The sequence below is a fragment of the Helianthus annuus genome, chromosome 1, assembly GCF_002127325.2.
Source record: "Helianthus annuus cultivar XRQ/B chromosome 1, HanXRQr2.0-SUNRISE, whole genome shotgun sequence".
Classification (NCBI taxonomy): domain Eukaryota; kingdom Viridiplantae; phylum Streptophyta; class Magnoliopsida; order Asterales; family Asteraceae; genus Helianthus; species Helianthus annuus.
In genome coordinates this window covers 13416031-13435695 of record NC_035433.2, presented here as the reverse complement: position 1 = coordinate 13435695, position 19665 = coordinate 13416031, and the positions used below count along the sequence as shown (strand labels likewise).

Sequence of the window (19665 nt, the reverse complement as noted above, 5' to 3'; positions counted from 1 at the left end):
CCGTGATACCTCCCTGATTACCAGTATCATCCTTTAGAATGTCAAACGGGTTAGACGTTGAAACCTGATTCTGCATCGGAATCTTTGAGGACGATTTTGGTTTAGGGTTGGCAACTGGCCTGTACACTAACTTAGGCTTTTGATTTTTCATATGGATGCCTTGGTTGTTCACTTTCTTCTTCTTGCCCTCTACAACCTGAAAATCATCATTTTCAGCATCCCCACTTGGAGTTACCTGAGGGTTCTTCGGGCACGAGCTGTCATCATGGCCAAATACACAACAAGAGGAGCACCTAAGAGGCTCCCAATCATATTCAATCTTGACCTCCACCTTTGAATACCCACTACCATCCATAGATGGGATAGCAACAGTAACACTCTTTTTTAATTCAGCCCCCGCTTGCACTTCAATAAGCGCTCTAGCATAGCTGCTCCTTCCCCAAGATTCAGCACACATCGAGGCAGTATACGTATCCAACATCTTAGGTGTCCCAATCATAGAGGCAACCAAGCTAAGCCCATCCTCAGTAAATGCCGCTAACGGCACATCATGCATCTTGACCCAAACTGGAACCACATTAATATCCTCTTTTTCCATCTTTATAGAGGACGACCACTCCTTCAAAATTATGGGAACACTTCTGATTAACCAAGGCCCATCCTCTAGCATTTGAATCATCCCTTCCTTAGAAGTAAACTTAAAGAAAAAGAACCCGTTTGCATTCATCATGAGACGGGAAAGACCATATTTCGCCCAGTTGTTTTTTGCAAAGTAATCGACCACAGGAAATGCCAACCGTTTACCCAGAAAATATCCAAACAAAGTGTTAGCATACCTATCAGTAACTTGTTGAACCGACGACAATGGAATAACAACATCAGCCCCATCAACTTTCTCAGCAGATTCCATCGCCCGAAAATTCACTTTAACCTTCTCCTTTGTATTCTTTACAATGTGAGCGAATGAGACAGGACTTGCAGTTCCCGAAGTACGTGCTTTACCGTGAGCAGCCCTGTTGTCAGCCGAAAAAGATGCACCAAGAAGATCTGATTTTGGCGAAAACTTGCTAGGGTAATCCCAAAAATTGTCAGACTTATCAACATCCCGTTTTTCCAAACGAACTGGAACTGTGGCCTTGGTGAGATCATCAATGATATTTGAAGACTTAGTGTCACTTTGTGTTCCAATCGTTACACCACGCTTTGGCTGCAAAGTGTTCCCATCAACATCAAGAAACCGTGCAGCAATTTCTTCAAACGATAATCGCGGCTTCCCACGAATATCTTGTTGGTTTCCACCAGAACAATTAAGATCATCCATTACAATATTGACAAACCCTAATCGCCGTCAACAGAAATTCAGCAAAAGGCAGCTGTGACAAACACCGAATCAGAACCCTAACCGCCGTCAAGCTGAAAAAGCGAAGTGTGTTGCAATCAGAAGTGTATTGAATACGAATAAACCCTAGTTTAAAGCTGCAATGAAACCCTAAACCAAGGCTGCCGCACTTCCAGAGTCCACTCCTTACTTCAGCCCCTAATCTGATCACGAACGTATGAAACTAATCCCTTAGAGATGTCGGCCAACAATTATGTGAAAAGCCTGAAAAACCCTAGCCGCCAACCCTATTTCAAACAAAAGAAGCCTGAAAAACCCTAGCAGCCGTCACGTACAAAATCGATCAAGAAAAGATGAATCAGATTGTAAATGCAGCAAACACAATCTCTCTTTGTATACCCAATCCAGATTAACAACGAAATCAAACAACCACGGCAGCCAAGTGTAGAAAAAATGAAAAACGAACCCTAATCTTGAACAAAAACGAATCAAAGAATGACTATATTGAATCGTAAGTGTAAATCAGAATTGATGAGACTCTAATCACACAAAACAATCCCTATAATCATCAAGAAAAATGAATTTTAGGTCAAGGAAGCAAGAGGGTCGATTTTCTCCATTAGAGAGAGAGAAAACTAGGGTTTGAAACTCCGATAATTACGGCTTAAAGCCAACATTAGTTATTCTCCGTGGAGATATGAAAGAGCTTAACGGACTAATTTGACACCAATTATCCCACCAGACATTTGTTTGAGCCCCACTTCGAACAACCTTCCATATAAAAGGCCTAACAACACTACGAAGAGATAAGATTTTCCTCCATCCCCAGCTCATATTACCTTTGCTATTGATATCCCAAAAACTCCTACCCTTCAATTTGTGTGTATGTATCCATTGAACCCAAAGAGACTTCCTATTAACCAGAATGCTCCAGATATGATTAGTCATAAGTGCCTTATTCACATCCGAAATACACTTTATGCCTAAACCACCCTCACTCTTCGGCAAGCAAACATCAGCCCAAGAGACTTTCGCCTTAACTCTACTCAGGTTGTTACCATTCCATAAGAACCGTCGCATAAGCTTCTCAAGGTCACTGATGACCCTAGAAGGAATAATAAAAACGGATGCCCAATAGATATGCATGGCTGATAAAACGGAGTTGATAAGTTGTAGTCTACCAGCAAAAGAAAGAGACTTATTCAACCAGCTATTAATTCTCTTCTCCATCCGATCTAGAAGAGGTTTGCAATCTTTACAGGCTAACTTGGTCGAAATTAACGGGACCCCCAGATACCTGACCGGCAACGAACCTTCCTGAAAAGGCATGATCCGAAGAATATCTTGTTTAACATTATGCGGCACATTACAGAAGTAAGCCGTGCTTTTTGCTGAACTCGGAACTAATCCAGAAAGATTAGTAAATTTCTCAATAGCATCTCGAACCCTTTTCACCGAAATAACATCCCCGTGCACAAAAATGAATAAATCATCAGCAAAGGAAACGTTAATAATCTTCTGCTTAACACAGTTAGCATGAAATTTGAACATGTTGCTAGGATGGGCCGCTTGTTGTAGAAGCAAAGAAAGAACCTCCATAATCAGTGTGAATAAGTATGGCGACATAGGGTCACCTTGCCTCAAGCCCCTCTTACCCCCGAAAAAGCCATGCAAATTACCATTAATACTGAGAGAATAAGTTGTCGTGGTTACACAAGCCATAATCCACGCAACCATCTTTTGGTGAAACCCAAAGCCACGCAAAACATCCTCCAAAAACGCCCAACTAACGGTATCATAAGCCTTTTGGATATCTATTTTGAACGCACATCTAGCCGGACCCCTATTCAAGTGATAATTGTGCATCAACTCTTGAGTAAGCAAAATGTTATCAGATATTTTCCTACCCGGAACAAAGGCAGACTGGTTAATACTAACCAAATCCCCCAAACTCCCCTTCAATCTATCTGTGATTATCTTGCTGATACACTTGTATAAGACATTACAGCAAGAAATAGGACGATAATCAAGAACCGAGTCCGGAGTCTCCACTTTTGGAATAAGAGCCAGAATAGTATGATTAAGTTGTTTCAGAATCTTACCATTATCAAAAAAATCTAAGATAGCCAGAGAGATTTCATCGCCCACAATATCCCAAGTATGTTTAAAAAGAGCCGACGTATATCCATCAGGACCCGGAGCTTTATTCTCGCCAATACTAAACATAGCATTCTTGATTTCATCACGAGTAACCTGTCGAACCATATTATCAGCAGCAGCAAGACTAAGAACATTAACAAAAAAATCCTCCTGATTAAGATGAATAACTTGATCCTCCTTGCCCAGAAAATTCGCATAATGGTTGACTAGAGCAATCGGCACATCTTCACCCTCAAATCGGTTGCCAGCAACATCCTTAATAGATTGAATTTTTGATCTAGCATTTCTACATTTCACACTGTTATGGAAGAAAGCAGTATTAGAATCCCCCGCACATAACCATTCCACTTTGGCCTTTTGCTTTAGAAAACATTCCTCATCATACGCCGCTGATTTGAATTCTTTTAAGTATTCAGCTTCCATATTTCTCAGCTCTCTATTAAGAGGATTCACATCAATCATTTTTTGAACTTCATCCAATTTACTTCTCAACTCAGATACTTTATCGTGCAGATTACCTTCAAATTCTTAAGTTTCTTAGTAACCGAGTATATAGCCACCCCACTAATCGTTTTCCTCCATTCCTGCTCGACCGAGGACCTGAATTCTTGTTTAGAAGTGATAAAGTTTGCAAACTTAAAAGGTTTCGGCTTAGCCTTAGTCGACTTTCCCATCTTTAGAATACACGGAGTGTGGTCCGAAACGCGGAAAGGATGATAAAGAGCAAAAGCTTCCGGACATGTCTCTAAGAACTTCATATTACCCATCACCCGGTCAATCTTCTTCATCAACCCAATTCCCTCCTTAGGCTTCTGGTTCCACGTAAAATGCAACCCATGGCCCATAATATCAATCAGCTCCGTTACCTGAACACAATCATAAAACTCTCGCATACTAATAGTTTGAGTGGAAGAACCGCATATAGAGTCTTCATGATACAAAGCTGAATTAAAATCTCCCATGACTACCTATGGCTTATCATGACATAAGCCCTTATGCTTGCACAGATTATCCCAAAGCCCTCGTCTATCCTGATAATTATTCTTCGCGTACACAAACGAACAAAAAAGAACTTTCATACAAACCTTGTACTGAATTTGGACATAAATAACCTGGTTCGTTTGAGACAAAACCATGACATCAACATCATCCGAATTCCATCCCAAAATTATTCTAGTGCCACGATCACACAAGTTACCATTAGACGTCCAACTCCAATTCCTGAAGACCCCTTTACAAACTTTATCAAGCTTCATGATATCGACATGAGATTCAAGAATGGCACAAACGGCCAACTTATTTTCCGACAAAAGAATCCGAACCTCATTTTGTTTCAGGGGTTGGTTCAAACCCCTAATGTTCCACACAGCGATGCTATCCATTCAAACTATCTAGACCGGGAGTGCTTGCCCCCTCAGATTTATCTTTCCTGTTATCATTCCTCATAAACTTAGACATTTCAGTAGGAATCGAATCCACAACCTCATCATCAATGTGCACTTGGCTCCCGCTAGCATTATTCATAACCGGTCTTGTTTCTAACCCGTCATCAGGATCTAACACATCCGCATCTCCATCATTCTTTGAAAGCGCCTCAAATGAATTCTTTGTACTAACGTTACTAGCTTTGTCATTATTCAGCAAATCATCTTTTGTACCTGAAGTACTCGGCCCTGTTTTGTTTATCTTAGGCTTGTAGATAATTTTCGGCTTTTGGTTTTTCTGCACTGGCTTCAATCTAATCGTCTTCCTCTTGTCCGAAATAAAACCCTCATCATCAACAACCACCTGGTTCTTTTTGCTCTGAACATTCTTACTACAGTTTTGGTCATTATGTCCGAATACACAACACAAAGAGCACCGTAATGGTTTCCATTCATATTCCACATCCACTCTTTCCATTAAATAACCCTCCTCATCAAGTTTCGGAATAGCAATAGTGATATGATCCTTTATCTCATACTCCGCATTGAGTTCAATTAGAGCCCTGGCAAAACTGCTCCTCCCCCAGTTCTCAGCACACATGTCCGCAGTATAACTATCTAATCTCTTTGGAACTCCTATCTTGGACGCTAGTAAGCTGAGCCCATCATCCGTGTAAACAGCTATCGGTACATTATGTAACTTAACCCACACCGGAACCGATTTAATACCCTCTTTTTTAAGGCTTATAGATGGAGACCAGACATTTAGAAACAAAGGCACCTTCCTAATCAGCCACAGCCCCCCTTCAAGAACCTTAGCCATACCCTCCTTTGATTCGAATTTAAAGAAAAAGAAGTCAGTAGAGTTCATCATCGCTTTAACAAAACCAAATTTTGACCAGGCATTCTTTGCATAATAATCCACTACCGGAAAAGGAAGCCTATTCCCCAAGAAATAACCAAACAAAACATTGTCAAGTTTTTCCTGAGCTTTTCTAATTACCTCGCGAGGAATAACTACATCCGCATCTTGAACCTTCTCCGACCCTTCTAGCTTCCTGAAGTTAACTTCCCGCTTCGGAGATGTCTTTTGCTTCACCATATCAGCATACGACCCTGATTTGTTGCTATTCTCCGGCTTATCATCAAGAATCTGATCAATACTACTCTGAAGCTGGATTGGAACAGTAATCTTCTCAAGCACATCAATAACATTAATCGGTCTCGGCTCCTGATCATTGTTCCTGATAACCCCACGTCTCGGAGCTAAAGGATTGCCATCAATGTTAATGCTCCTGCCAGAAAAACCCTTTATTGACTAGTTTGATGCTTTGGATATTGTTTTGATTGAATAAGAAAATTGTTGGTTTGATTTATAAAAGAAAATGATACGCTTGAAAGCGTGGCCACCTCCAGTTACAGAGGAAACTCTGGCGAAATTTTTCCAAAAACCTAACACTTAGAAAATATTTTCACTACAAGTGTTAGAAATACATTTTAGACTTGTTTTCGAATTATAGATTTCGCCACGACTTTATTTACAAAATATCGGAGGTGGGATTTCACAAAATAAAATTTGGTAAATATATATTTAGTATATATTTTTCATAACGTCACTTGTTATGTGTTTATGATTATTTTGTGAAATATACAAATATTATTTTTAGGGTAAAAATAATATTACCTTGTTAACGACTCCAAAATAATAAAAACGCCTTCGCAATAGTTATTTAAGTTACACCGGTAATTATTATTACCACTCGAACTTTAAAAACGTAACTTACGCATTTAAGGAAATATTTATGAACGCGTATTTTTGTCAAGGTATTATTTTGGGAAAATCATATGTATTAAAATATAATATTTTTGGGAAGAATATTTATATTTTTGAATAAGAAGTAAAATATATATTAAGTGAGACTTAATAATATATTCCGAAGCTATACGAACACACATGTATTAAATCCCCCATCCTTGGGAAGGAAAAATAATCACCAAGTATATACTGAATATAAACACGAAATAGTTGTCTAACTATTTCCCAAAAACTTAAACCATAAAGCTAAGGCACGGCCGTCCGTCTAATAGAATTAGTACGTGTAGGTCGTCGCACCGCTGCTTGATCAGGAGATATACTTGGTAGAGACGCACCACTGTGAGTTCATATCCCCTTTTTTCTCTTAACTGTTTTTAGTTTTCTAACTGCGGGGGTGAAATACATGTTACTATGATTACAAATATTTCTTACATGGTATGGTTAGCGTAAGGAGGGTTATTATTTAGATCATGTGAATGGGTAGGCGGAAACTTGAGGTCATTAATCCTCAGGATAGGACTGAGGGCAGGAGCGGTAGATCTATCTGGGTGTAGCGAGCCCAACCCCAGGCCCAACATAACGGACCTCGGGGTGACTTTGTACCCAACGCATAAATCTGCTAGGTTTGAGCCTTCCTACTTGCACTTCACACATATCAATGGCCTTGCAAACCATTGGTGATCTCTGTTTCCTTATTTGCTACATACCAGGATTTTATACAAAGGTTTTACTTACTCAGTTACACATGAACTTGCTCAACAATTTTTGTTTATTTTTCCAACTTACATGTATTTCAGGTAATTAAGGATCTGGCATGGTATGATACGTTTTCACGCTGCGTAAAAGAAATAAGGTCATCCAAGTTTAGGGGTCGTGGTTCTTGCCTGGACGAGCCACCGCTCTAAAACTACGTCTGCTTTATGTTTGTGGTTATGAGTTCTGAACAATGCTTTATGTTATTAGGATGTAAATTTCAGTTGCATGTGTCGGTACTTTAAAAACAATGTTGTGGTACTTTTATTTTGAAACTCAAATCAATGGATGATCTTGCATGGTTTTATTTTCATATAGCTTTGTTATGATTAAGCTATGGTATTAAGAAGTCACACCAAATTAACCACGCTTCCGCAAAGCCAGGGTGTGACAGAAGGAATTCTGTCCTCGTCACGAGATCAGGGCCTTGGAAACGGAGTTCGATGATCTTAAGCAAGTTAGCGGTGAGCATCGAGCCTACACGGATTGTTATGAGGAGTTAAGTTTGTTATGCCCGAATATGGTTACGCATTTGGATAAGGCAATCGAAAAGTACATTGATGGCCTCCCTGACTCAATACAAGACACTGTGACTGGTAGCAACCCTACTACAGTTAGACAGGCCATTGAGCTATCTGCAACCTTGACTGAATCAAAGATCAGGAAAGGTAAACTTTTCCGAAAAGGTGACAAGAAACCGGTGGAGGAATCGAACCCAATCGAGGAATCAAAGATCATGGATGAACAGACTGGATCCCCTAAGAAGTCAAGCGAAATACTTCTCAGAACTTCGCCATGGTTACTCACAATGGTCAAGCCGTCCCCAACCAACCAGCTCAACCCCCTGCTAGGAAACCATACAATGGAACTGCACCCTTGTGCAACAAATGTAGCCTCCATCATCATGCCAATGTAAAGTGCCGCAAATGCCAAACTTGTGGACTTATAGGCCATACAGCAAGAGTTTGCCCAGCCGCAGCTGCACCAAACCAAGCTGGCAACAATCCCGCTCAAGGTCGTTTTCTACCACGTTCTTGTTTCAGATGTGGCGAGATGGGTTATTTCCGAAGAAATTGCCCAAAGCTTGCTAATGCAAATCCAGTACAGGGATGAGCATCTGACCGACCAGAAGACAACATCGTTTAGAAATAATCATGTCTTATGTATTATTTTCTTTTGTTGTCAAGGTCCATGAAACAGTTGGTATCATTGTTTATAAATAAATCTTTTATTTACATTGCAATGTATTTATGTGGTTGTATGTATAAAGAACATATCCCCTACAATACCGACAATCAAGGAATCGTATTCCTTGAAAAGCAAACTACCCCCCAAGATTTTTCTATTTTATGATATCTTGCGTTATCCACGAAATTCCTAAAGTACCTGTTTCTTCCGAGGAAACGAAGTACAAGACGCAAGTTACAACACTGGACGAATACCCAAAGTACCACTATAAATCCTTAATAGGGTACCTAGGGTATTTCCGCAAATCCTAAAATTGTTGTGTTCCTTAATTCGAATGTTACGTTTCTTTGAAAACAAAATCGAATTTTTGGGAGATCATCCTATCTTTTCAGATAGATCCCAGAGGACATTGAAGTCCAGCGACTGGTTTCCTGGTGTACCTTGAATATCCATTTTCAATCGATAGCAAGTTAATAACAAATTAATAATCAAGTTAAACAACTATGTGATTATGTGTTCCTTTTTATGTTTTTGGTGTAATCCACGTCTTTGTTATCCAAATATTCGTAGAATCTTCCACATCATTCGTATAAGGGATTCATAGTAGGATACCCAAAGGTACTACATAAAATCCTTAATAGACTTCTACGTTGTAGTTAAGTCCCTTGGATTATTAAGTACTACTCAATAATTAGACCCCTTGAGTGGTCTAGTTAAACAGATTGATCTAAAAATCTGGTTAGGGACATCATGTGATGATATAGCTGAAAGGACTCCTTGGTGACCTAATTAAAAAGATCATATGTCGATCTAATTAAAAGGACCCTATGGTAGTCTAGTCACCCTCATCACAGGTTTGATTTTCTTTCCCTAAACATTACAAGATAAACTGTGCGGACTATGCAAGGAATTACGTAATTATGGATGCATACATAATTATGGGATTCAGTGCACAGAAACCACAGCGAGTTTTGTCATGTGTCTAGAATTAGCTCTATTCATTTCCATTTCTGAGGAAGCAACCGTTGAAAATGACTCCGTTTGTTCATTTTCGTTTATGAAGATTGTCCGTTGAGGAAATGAATATCCGTTTGATTATCCTTTTCATTTCCATTTCTAAGTAAGCAAACGTTGAAAATGACTCCGTTTGTTCATTTTCGTTTTTGAAGATTTTCCATTGAGGAAATGAATATCCGTTTGATTTTCCTTTTCATTTCCATTTCTAAGGAAGCAACCGTTGAAAATGACTCCGTTTGTTCATTTTCGTTTCTGAAGATTTTCCGTTGAGGAAATGAATATCCGTTTGATTTTCATTTTCATTTCCATTTCTGAGGAAGCACCCGTTGAAAATGACTCTGTTTGTTCATTTTCGTTTCTGAAGATTGTCTGTTAAGGAAATGAATATCCGTTTGATCATCCTTTTCATTTCCGTTTCTGAGGAAGCAACCGTTGAAAATGACTCCGTCTGTTCATTTTCTTTTCTACAGATTAACCGTTGAGGAAATGAATCCCCGTTTGTTTATTCCTTCATTTCCGCTTCTGAAGAATACTTGTTGAGGAAAATGACTCTGTTTGTTCATTTTCGTTTCTGAAGAATGTCCGTTAAGGAGATGACAGGATTATGCCTTGCTTATCTTTGATGGTTATAAACACAAAGTCACAGACAGAGCCCTACGAATAAATTTCGGGACGAAATTTCCTAAATTAGGGGAGACTGTGACACCTGGGTCACTGTGACCATCAAACAAATACCAAGCCAATGAAATATTGTATTTCATACTTGGGATCTGTAAATATGTGTATCACGTATCAATTTTTGTTCGATTTCAAGCTTTAAATCACTTTCTAGAAGGTTATACGCGCACTGATGCGTAAATATAACCAGTTTAAGAATACGGTTCGTTTGCGGCTCATGGGTTTCAGATTTCGGGCGGCTTCAACGAAGGAGAGAATTTTCAAGATATGGAAGATCGAAGATATAGAAACGGATCCGGGCTAGAGGCTTAAGTCAGAGTCTTATTTTTTTTTGGTTGTCTTGGTTGTTGATTTAGAGACGTTTTTTGGTTGTGTTTAGTTTGGCTGTATTCCTTGTTTTCCTAGGCTTGGTATGTCAAGTCTAGTAGGTGTGTTGCTTTGACACACCCTTGTTCGGTTTTGTTTCATTTATAAAATTCATCGGGGTAACCCTTTACCCAAAAAAAAAATAAAAATATAACCAGTTTAATACAACGAACACTCCGGAATAGTGAAATAGGCTTAACATACCTTAAATAACCTTTACATAACTTAGAAATTAGTTTTGAAGGCTTTGGTATGGCAAAAACGAGTTAATTCGCTTAGAAGGTCCTTGGATTATCCGATCTCAGCCTATGTTTTTGCATATTTGGTCTCCTACTTCTAAGTTAGAAAAGAAGGAAGTAAAGAAGTTGCAAGTGTGGGTTAAAATCCATGATGTTCCGATTGCTGCGTATACGGAGGATGGATTGAGTATGATTGCTACGGCTATTGGTGAGCCTAAGATGTTGGACACGTACACTTCATCTATGTGCACGGATACTTGGGGAAGGAGTAGCTACGCGAGAGCGCTAGTAGAAATTTCAGCTGAAAATGGGTTTAAGGAGGAGATGGTTATTGCAGTTCCAGAGTTGGAGGGGGAAGGCTTTAGTAAAATGATTTTGTCGGTAGAATATGAATGGAGTCCTCTTCGGTGTGCACATTGTAAGGTGTTTGGTCATTCTGATGATTCTTGCCCGAGACAGCCTAGGAGGGCTCCTAAGGGGCCAGTCACTGGTCAGAACAAACAAGAGGGAAGCAATACCCGGAAGCAAGTGAAGCAGCCGGTTGTAGACAAAGAGGGTTTTACGGACGTGGATCGCAAAAAAGCGGCTAGGAAATCAGGGTTTCCTGTTAATAAGCAGAAGCAGAAATTTGAATATCGGCCGATTGGATCCAAGCCGCATGCTGGGGCTACTACCTCGGGTCCGCCATCTAGTGTCAAAACGCACAATCCGTTTGATGTTCTATCGGATAGGGGTAAGAATGTGGGTAAAAATGGTGAAGTTCAACATGACCAGCAGGAATCGGATGATGAGGAGGTTATTGGTAGCTATAACGAAACTAATGAATTTATGACATCCGGGTCGTTGAAGGCAGGGGCAAGCACCTCGTCCACGAAGTTCTCCAATGGATAGAGTGTTGTCGGTTCGTGTCAAGGGGCTGCTGGTCTGTGGCAGTTTTATTTTTGATGATGGAGGATGATCTCTAGCTCTGTTTTTGTTTTGTCTTGTCTACTAGATATTTTTTCCATAATGTGTAGTAGACTAGGTTATGTGGTGTCATAGGTATTGTGGTTTTGTTTTTGCTTGGCTTACATATATGGGGCATGTCCTGTATATGAACTAGTGTGGAACTCATCCTCACTACTTGTACTTATTTGGGATTGTTTTAATAGAATCACCGGGGTAACCATTTACCTAAAAAAAAAGTAGCATAAGCTACCTAAACGGGTCGTAAGCACTTAGGTTAGGTTTCATTTTAGTATGTGGGCTATGTTAAACCATATTACATGAGTTCCCATACTCGTTTGGTTTACAAACCCTCATTCTATCCAATCCTCCGATTTAGGTCCGGTATATTAACATAGTTACCTATATTAGGTGCCGTTTGATATCCGTGATCTCTAGCACTGTTTGGTTGTTACTCAAGGACTACTAAGCAATCTCAAGTGAGTACATAGACCCCTCTTTTACTGTTTTCCAAACTGTTTTGGGGTGAAACACATGTGCCTACTTGTTACTTTCATGCTTTCATGTTTTCACATCATATACTTGCTATGTTCATTAGTACATTTATAGTACATGATTTACATTACATCGTTTTGCTATGTATGTTGACTGATAGCATACTTAGTACATTGTTTTACATTACATTTCATGCTATGTATGTCCATTGTGTGCATACTTAGTACATTGTTTTACATTACATTACATTTCATGCTATGTATGTCCATTGTGTGCATACTTAGTACATTGTTTAACATTACATTTCATGCTATGTATGTCCATTGTGTGCATACTTAGTACATTGTTTTACATTACATTTCATGCAATGTATGTCCATTGTGTGCATACTTAGTACATTGTTTTACATTGCATTTCTGTTGCATATGCTCATCCAGCATATGAACACATTATATTACATTTTGAACCATTGTAACCATTTGACCATGTGAACGTCGTAACCGTTTAATTATATGAACTGATTTTAACTGTTGAACCGTGTGAACCTTTTGTATCTGTTGACAAGATTTACATTTGACAATAGACATTGGACTATACATACACATTTCTACAATTGTTAAACATGACATCTTGATGGTTTGGTTTGAGTAAGTGATTTAAGTAACGAGGCGTGTGTAATATGATACAAGCATGGTGGATACGCCGCTGGTACTTCCTATATATAAGTGTTTGTATGGTATTACATATCGTAGCGTTATTTGAATCATTTCAATTTAAGACATATAACATTTTATACAAATAACATACTTTTCACAAGACATTGTTTTACAAAACAACTTATCTTATACAAACTCATTTTACATGGTTATTCATTTAACCATACATTATTCTCTTATTTATACATATCATCTGAACTTATTGTTTTTCAAACGATTTACAAAACAAATCAATTTACAAGGTTCATGACTAAACCTTATTAAACATTTTCTGGCCGATATCCTGTTGTAATGTCCTCTTTAAATGCATAAGCAAGATCATTACGGATAGAATTAAAGGGAGCTTGGATGGCTTAGTTAGCATTAATCAATCAGCTTTTATCCCTGGCCGCAAAATTACCGATAACATTCTTCTTACGCAGGAGCTTATGCATAACTACCATATTGATAGAGGCTCGGCTAGATGTGCCTTGAAGATTGATATCCAAAAGGCTTATGACACGGTCAATTGGTCTTTTCTTAAAGCTATCTTGGAGGGTTTCGGATTTCATAGGAAAATGGTCATGTGGATTATGAAATGTGTGTCTACAGTTTCCTATTCTTTGAGTATCAATGGGGAGCTGCATGGATACTTTAGTGGCAAGAGAGGTCTTAGACAGGGTGATCCTTTGTCTCCTTACTTGTTCACATTGGTCATGGAAGTTCTATCTCTCCTGCTTCAGCGTGCTTCGAAAAGTGGCTCAAGGTTTAAATTTCATCCGCAGTGTGCCAAACAAAAGATTGTTAATGTTTCTTTTGCCGATGATTTATTTATTTTTGCTCATGCTGATGCCCTCTCGGTTAAGCTCTTACGGGATGCTCTCCACAGGTTTACAAGGATTTCGGGTTTGGTTCCAAGTGCCCCAAAAAGTACAATATTTTTTTGCAATGTTCCTTCCCCTACTAAGGATCAGATTTTGAGGCTAATGCCGTTTCAGGAGGGTTCCCTCCCTGTTCGTTATCTTGGAGTGCCTCTTGTTTCTTCAAGACTTGCTTACAGTGATTGTAGAATTCTGGTTGAAAGAGTTCATAAGAGGATTGATAACTGGGTGTCTAAGTCGTTATCGTTTGCGGGTAGGCTCCAGTTGATTAATTCGGTCATTTCGGCGATGTATTCTTATTGGGCCTCCGTTTTCATGCTTCCGGTCAGAATTGTGAAAGATCTTGAAAAGTGTATGCGTCGATTTCTATGGAATGGGGGGTGCTCAAGGTCCGGTTCGTTCTAAAGTGGCTTGGAAGGATATTTGCTTGCCTAAGTCTGAGGGTGGTTTGGGTATTCGGAGTATCATGGAGGTTAACAAATCGCTGATTTCAAGCCATGTTTGGAGTATTATAAACAATCGGCGTTCTTTGTGGGTTTCGTGGATTCATTCTTACAAGCTTAAAGGCTCTAGTTTTTGGGAGGTTAAATGCTCCGCTAACCCGAGTTGGGGTTGGAGAAAGATCCTTGCTATTCGTAATCTGATTCGGCCTTATGTTTGGAAGTCTATTAAAAGCGGTCGTCAAACAAACGCATGGAGTGATAATTGGAATGCTTGCAGTCCACTCCGGTCCTTTATATCGCCTAGGCGTATTGCTAATGCAGGTTTCAATCTGGGCTCGACAGTTGCGGATTTAATTGATTCAAACGGTCAATGGAAGTGGCCTGTGGCGTGGTATGATCTTTTCCCGGTACTAATTAATATTCCACTTCCCACATTAGTGGATGATATGGCTGATCGATCATGCTGGAAGGATCATGGGGGTAACCTTCAACATTTCCACTCTTCCCAAGCTTGGGACTCTCTTCGGGTGAGAAATGATAAAGTTGATTGGGTTGATGCGGTGTGGTTTAGCCAGTGTATTCCTAGACACTCGTTTCATGTTTGGCTTGTTATTCAGAATAAGCTGAAGACGCAGGACAGGATGTCCATTGGGGAAGCGGGTAGTGCTACTAATCTGGCCCTCATGTGCTGTCCGTTATGCTCTTATGATCGTGATTCTAGGGATCATCTTTTCTTTTAGTGTTCCTATGCATCTGAGGTTTGGAAAATAGTTAGAGAATCGGCTGATATGGGGAATGTCAGTAACACTTGGGATTCCGTTATGGGCTGGTTGGTGAATAGTGCTAACACGAGACATCTTGGCGGTGTTGTATGCAAGATTCTGGTTGGGGCGGCTACCTATTTCATTTGGCAAGAACGAAATAATAGGCTATTCTCGAGACTACAGCGGTCACCGGCTATTCTTTCGCAAGTCATTCTTAATACTGTTAGGTTGAAGATAATGGGATTCAGGATTATGAAGCATCCGGACCACATGAAGATTATGGACCGATGGCAGATCTCGAAGAAGAATTTAATGGAGGACCCGGGCTAAGGAGGATGTTCTTTGCTTTTTACGTTTAGTTTGTGGTTGTGTGTTGGTCGGGTTGTTCTCTTGGTCGTGTATGTTTATTTTGTTCGGGTCTTTGTTGTTTTGGTGTTCTAGTCAGGGTATGCCTTGGCTAGTAGTGTGCGTCTAGTTCTGGACGCATCCTGTTCTTTTTTGGTTGTTTATAAAATTCACCGGGGTAAATCCCTTTACCCAAAAAAAAAACATTTTCTTAAACTTACAAGTCATGAATCCTATTTTCACAAAACCTATGTATCTCACAGGCATTTTTATGCTGACGTACCTATTTTCACATGTGTTTTCAGGAGTTGATGCATAGGACTTATCGAGACATACTTAGGCGGACCTGTGCCTTAGTGACTTAAAACGAAGCAAGAACTAGTTATTTTATGTTATGTACTCTTTGTTCTTGTTTAAAGACAATGTAACTCTCTGGTTTGATAAATAAAATATAACTTTAATTGCCATGGATTTGAAATAATTAATTCTGTTACAACACTCCCCGACGATTCCGCCACGTTTTGTATGTTCTACGTGGTCGGGGTGTGACAACGGATATCAAACGACACCTAATATTGGTAACTATGTTAATATACCGGACCTAAATCGGAGGATTGGATAGGATGCGGGTTCGTAAACAAACGAGTATGGAGACTCGTGTAATATGGTTTAACAAAGCCCACATACTAAAATGAAACTTAACCTAAGTGCTTACGACCCATTACGACTCGTTTTGGTAGCTTATGCTACCTTAACGCGTCGTTCGCGTAAAACGCGCTTGGAACGCCTAACGTCGTGACCATAAGGTATAACCTCGGAAGGTTATTCCCTATACAACTATGGTCACCTAATGTGTTTGGTCGGATCCTAAAGATAGACCAAATGGGTCGGGTTCGAAAGTATAACCGATTGTTTAGATCGCTTACCTTACGACCCTATATAAGCACTATACTAAAAGTGACGAGCTAAGCATGTTAGAACATGCTTAACTAAGTTTAGAAAACAGGTTTGGTATCAAAACAAACGGTTTTGATACCTATGAGTAGTTTGGTTACAAAATACGCAAGAATGCGCATTTTGGCCAAAACTACGACTCGTCACTGAGCCTAGATAACGTGGTAATCAGTAGGTGTAGTCACTATGGACTATAACCATCGTGATCACGCTCACGTTATGAAGTTCAAACGAACTTCGTGTTGACCATAACCTGGTCAATGCAGAAAGTCAAACAAAGCTTGACTTTCGGACTCGAAAAGCGAATAAAAGAACGAAAGAACACTTACGAAGGGTCCCCGAAAGCTAATTTTGATCCAGGAACTCAGGTATGAAGCAATGGCATCAACTTAGAGCTCTTTGATCAGATTTGTGGGTTTTATACCAAAATGGCGGGGAGGGGGGGGGTATTTATAGGATATGCAAGACCGTTAGGATTGTTTCTTGAATATCGTGCCTCGATCTCACCCGTACACTTGTCGAAATGTTGTGGTGGCTTATTTTGCCCCCACCATAGGGATTTGACAAGTGGCGTTGCCCTTTGGGTGATCGAAAGGGTGTTGCAAGTTGATTAAAAACATTGAATCTGGTCTGGGAGGCTGACGCGGGCCGTGTAAGAGTTTACCCTGGGCTTACGCGGGCCGCCTGGGAGTTCTGATCTGCAACCAACTTTCAGAAATGACGGTTTAGGTCCCTGATGTGGTTTGGGGCCATTTCCGACATGTTTAAGGCCTGTTAAGCCATCTTTAAGGCCCTAAAATGATGCTTAAACATTGAGGACATGAAACATGCTCAAAAATATGCCGGATGTTGGTTCGTTTGGCCGTACGATCGCGATGTTCGGTTAATTACGACGGAATGCGCGTAAGCGCGAAAAACGATCCAAATTATGCGACGAGTGGATTTTTCTCATGCCAAACACTAAGGCATAATAATATTATTCTTACATAAGTTTTTGGATGTTCGGATGTATTCAGAACGTAAGTTATGCTCGAAAGTGCAAACTTATGCGCTTTTTGACACTTTTAGTCCCTGAATGATCCAAAAGTTTATTTTAGCACACCAAACCCCTCAAAGCCTATTTATAAGCTATATAAGGGATATTTAAGGTGTGTTTAACTTATGGTCGTGTTCCGGAATGTTCGTTACAGTTCAAATTGTCATACTTTCGCAGTTTGTCAAGTTTAGTCCCTGTAAGCGATTTAACTTGATTTTGCCATACGGAAGCCTTCAAAACTTATTTCTAAGTTATGTAAAGGTTATTTAAGGTATGTTAAGCCTATTTCACTATTCCAGAGTGTTTGTTGCATTAAACTGGTTATATTTACGCATCAGCGCGTGTATAACCTTCTAGAAAACGATTTAGAGCTTGAAATCGAACAAGAGTTGATATGTGCAAAAGATACACATTTTTATACAGAACCCAAGTATGAAATACAATATTTCATTGGCTTGGTATTTGTTTGATGGTCTCAGTGACCCAGGTGTCATAGTCTCCCCTACTTTAGGAAATTTCGTCCCAAAATTTATTCATAGGAGTCCATCTGTGACTTTGTGTCAAGTAACCACCAGATATACAAGGCATAATCCTGTCATTTCCTTAACGAGTATTCTTCAGAAACGGAAATGAAGGAATAAACAAACGGGGATTCATTTCCTCAACGGACAATATTCAGAAACGTAAAATGAACTTACGGAGTCATTTTCAACGGGTGCTTCATCAGAAATGGAAATGAAAAGGATAATCAAACGGATATTCATTTCCTCAACGGACAATCTTCAGAAACGAAAATGAACAAACGGAGTCATTTTCAACGGGTGCTTCATCAGAAATGGAAATGAAAAGGATAATCAAACGGATATTCATTTCCTCAACATAAAATTTTCAGAAACGAAAATCAACAAACGGAGTTATTTTCAACGGGTGCTTCATCAGAAATGGAAATGAAAAGGATAATCAAACGGATATTCATTTCCTCAACGGACAATCTTCAGAAACGAAAATGAACAAACGGAGTCATTTTCAACGGGTGCTTCCTCAGAAACGGAAATGAATAGAGTTAACTTCTAGGCACATGACAAAGCTCGCTGTGGTTTCTGTGCACTAAATTCCATAATTATGTATGCATCCATAATTACGTAATTCCTTGCATAGTCCGCACAGTTTGTCTTGTAATGTTTGGGGGAGGAAAATCAAACCTGTGATGAGGGTGACTTGTGACATCTGTGCTTGTGATATCATTTTACAACTCTGAACAATACAATATTAATAAAACAATGTGTTTTGATCCCAATGTTTGTCATTTATGTTTGGTTTTGTGCCCATGTTGATTTTTGATCGATTTTGAACTCTATATCGCTTTCTGGAAAGTTATACGCGAACTGATGCGTTAACACGATCAGTAAAACGCGACAAACACTCCGGAACATCATCATAAACTTAACATACCTTAAATAACCTTTACATAACGTAGAATTAAGTTTTAAAGGCTTTGGTATGACAAAAACAAGTTTATTCGCTCTCAGGGACTATTTGCGTCAACTTGCAAAAGTCTGCCGTTTCGTAAGGCAACGTACAGTCCGGAACTTGATCATAAGTTAAACATACCATATATAACCTAAACATGGCTTAGAAATAAGCTTTGATAGGTTCGGTGTGCGAAAACATGCTTATATGATCTTACAGGGACTAAAAGTGTCAAAAACGGCGTAAGTTTGCATTTGCGCGCATATCTTACGTTCTGGACACATCTGGACATCCAAAATTTTTGTACACACTAAAATATTTTTATTTTAGTGATCGGCATGCAAAAATTCCATTCGTTTCGCAATTTGGATCATTTTCGCGCTCGTTACGATTTCCGTCGTAATTAGCCGAACAACGCAACCATACGGCCAAACGAACCAACATCCGGCATATTTTTGAGCATGTTTCATGTTCCCTATGCTTTAACTTCATTATGAAGCTTAAAAATGGGCTTGACGGGTGTTAGAAGTGCCAATACGCGTTGAAACAAGCTCAGGGGACAAATCTGTCATTTTGGGAAACTTGCTGATCTGCAGCAAGGTCCTTACGGACCGTAAAGGTCCCCTTGCGGACCGTAAAGCATGCCCAGCGACCAGA

At 39.6% G+C, this 19665-nt stretch overlaps 3 protein-coding genes across 3 annotated transcripts; 2 read left to right on the top strand and 1 right to left on the bottom strand.

Annotated features, from left to right (window-relative positions):
- Positions 1–4873: 4873 nt before the first annotated feature.
- Positions 4874–9133, bottom strand: LOC110940356. Its single transcript, XM_022181931.1, has 2 exons — positions 9121–9133; positions 4874–6189 (listed from the first exon to the last, which is right to left on the bottom strand). Exons 1-2 carry the CDS (start codon positions 9131–9133, stop codon positions 4874–4876), a joined length of 1329 nt encoding a protein of 442 aa, XP_022037623.1.
- A 1916-nt stretch (positions 9134–11049) lies between these two features.
- LOC110940279 lies at positions 11050–11871 on the top strand. Its single transcript, XM_022181858.1, has one exon. It carries the CDS (start codon positions 11050–11052, stop codon positions 11869–11871), a length of 822 nt encoding a protein of 273 aa, XP_022037550.1.
- Positions 11872–14462: 2591 nt separating this feature from the next.
- LOC110940109 lies at positions 14463–15562 on the top strand. The gene is made up of 3 exons (XM_022181692.1): positions 14463–15129; positions 15211–15323; positions 15431–15562. The coding sequence occupies exons 1-3, from the start codon at positions 14463–14465 to the stop codon at positions 15560–15562; spliced, it is 912 nt and encodes a 303-aa protein (XP_022037384.1).
- Positions 15563–19665: the final 4103 nt, after the last annotated feature.

What these genes read in the sequence shown, in the direction of transcription:
- LOC110940279 (XM_022181858.1), top strand. Translation starts at nt 11,050, where the DNA reads ATGTTTTTGCATATTTGGTCTCCTACTTCTAAGTTAGAAAAGAAGGAA.
- LOC110940109 (XM_022181692.1), top strand. Translation starts at nt 14,463, where the DNA reads ATGGAGGTTAACAAATCGCTGATTTCAAGCCATGTTTGGAGTATTATA. An exon ending in TAATCTGGCCCTCATGTGCT is followed by an intron (nt 15,130 to 15,210) that starts GTCCGTTATGCT and finishes TTTGGAAAATAG; the next exon opens with TTAGAGAATCGGCTGATATG. An exon ending in GTGTTGTATGCAAGATTCTG is followed by an intron (nt 15,324 to 15,430) that starts GTTGGGGCGGCT and finishes TAATACTGTTAG; the next exon opens with GTTGAAGATAATGGGATTCA.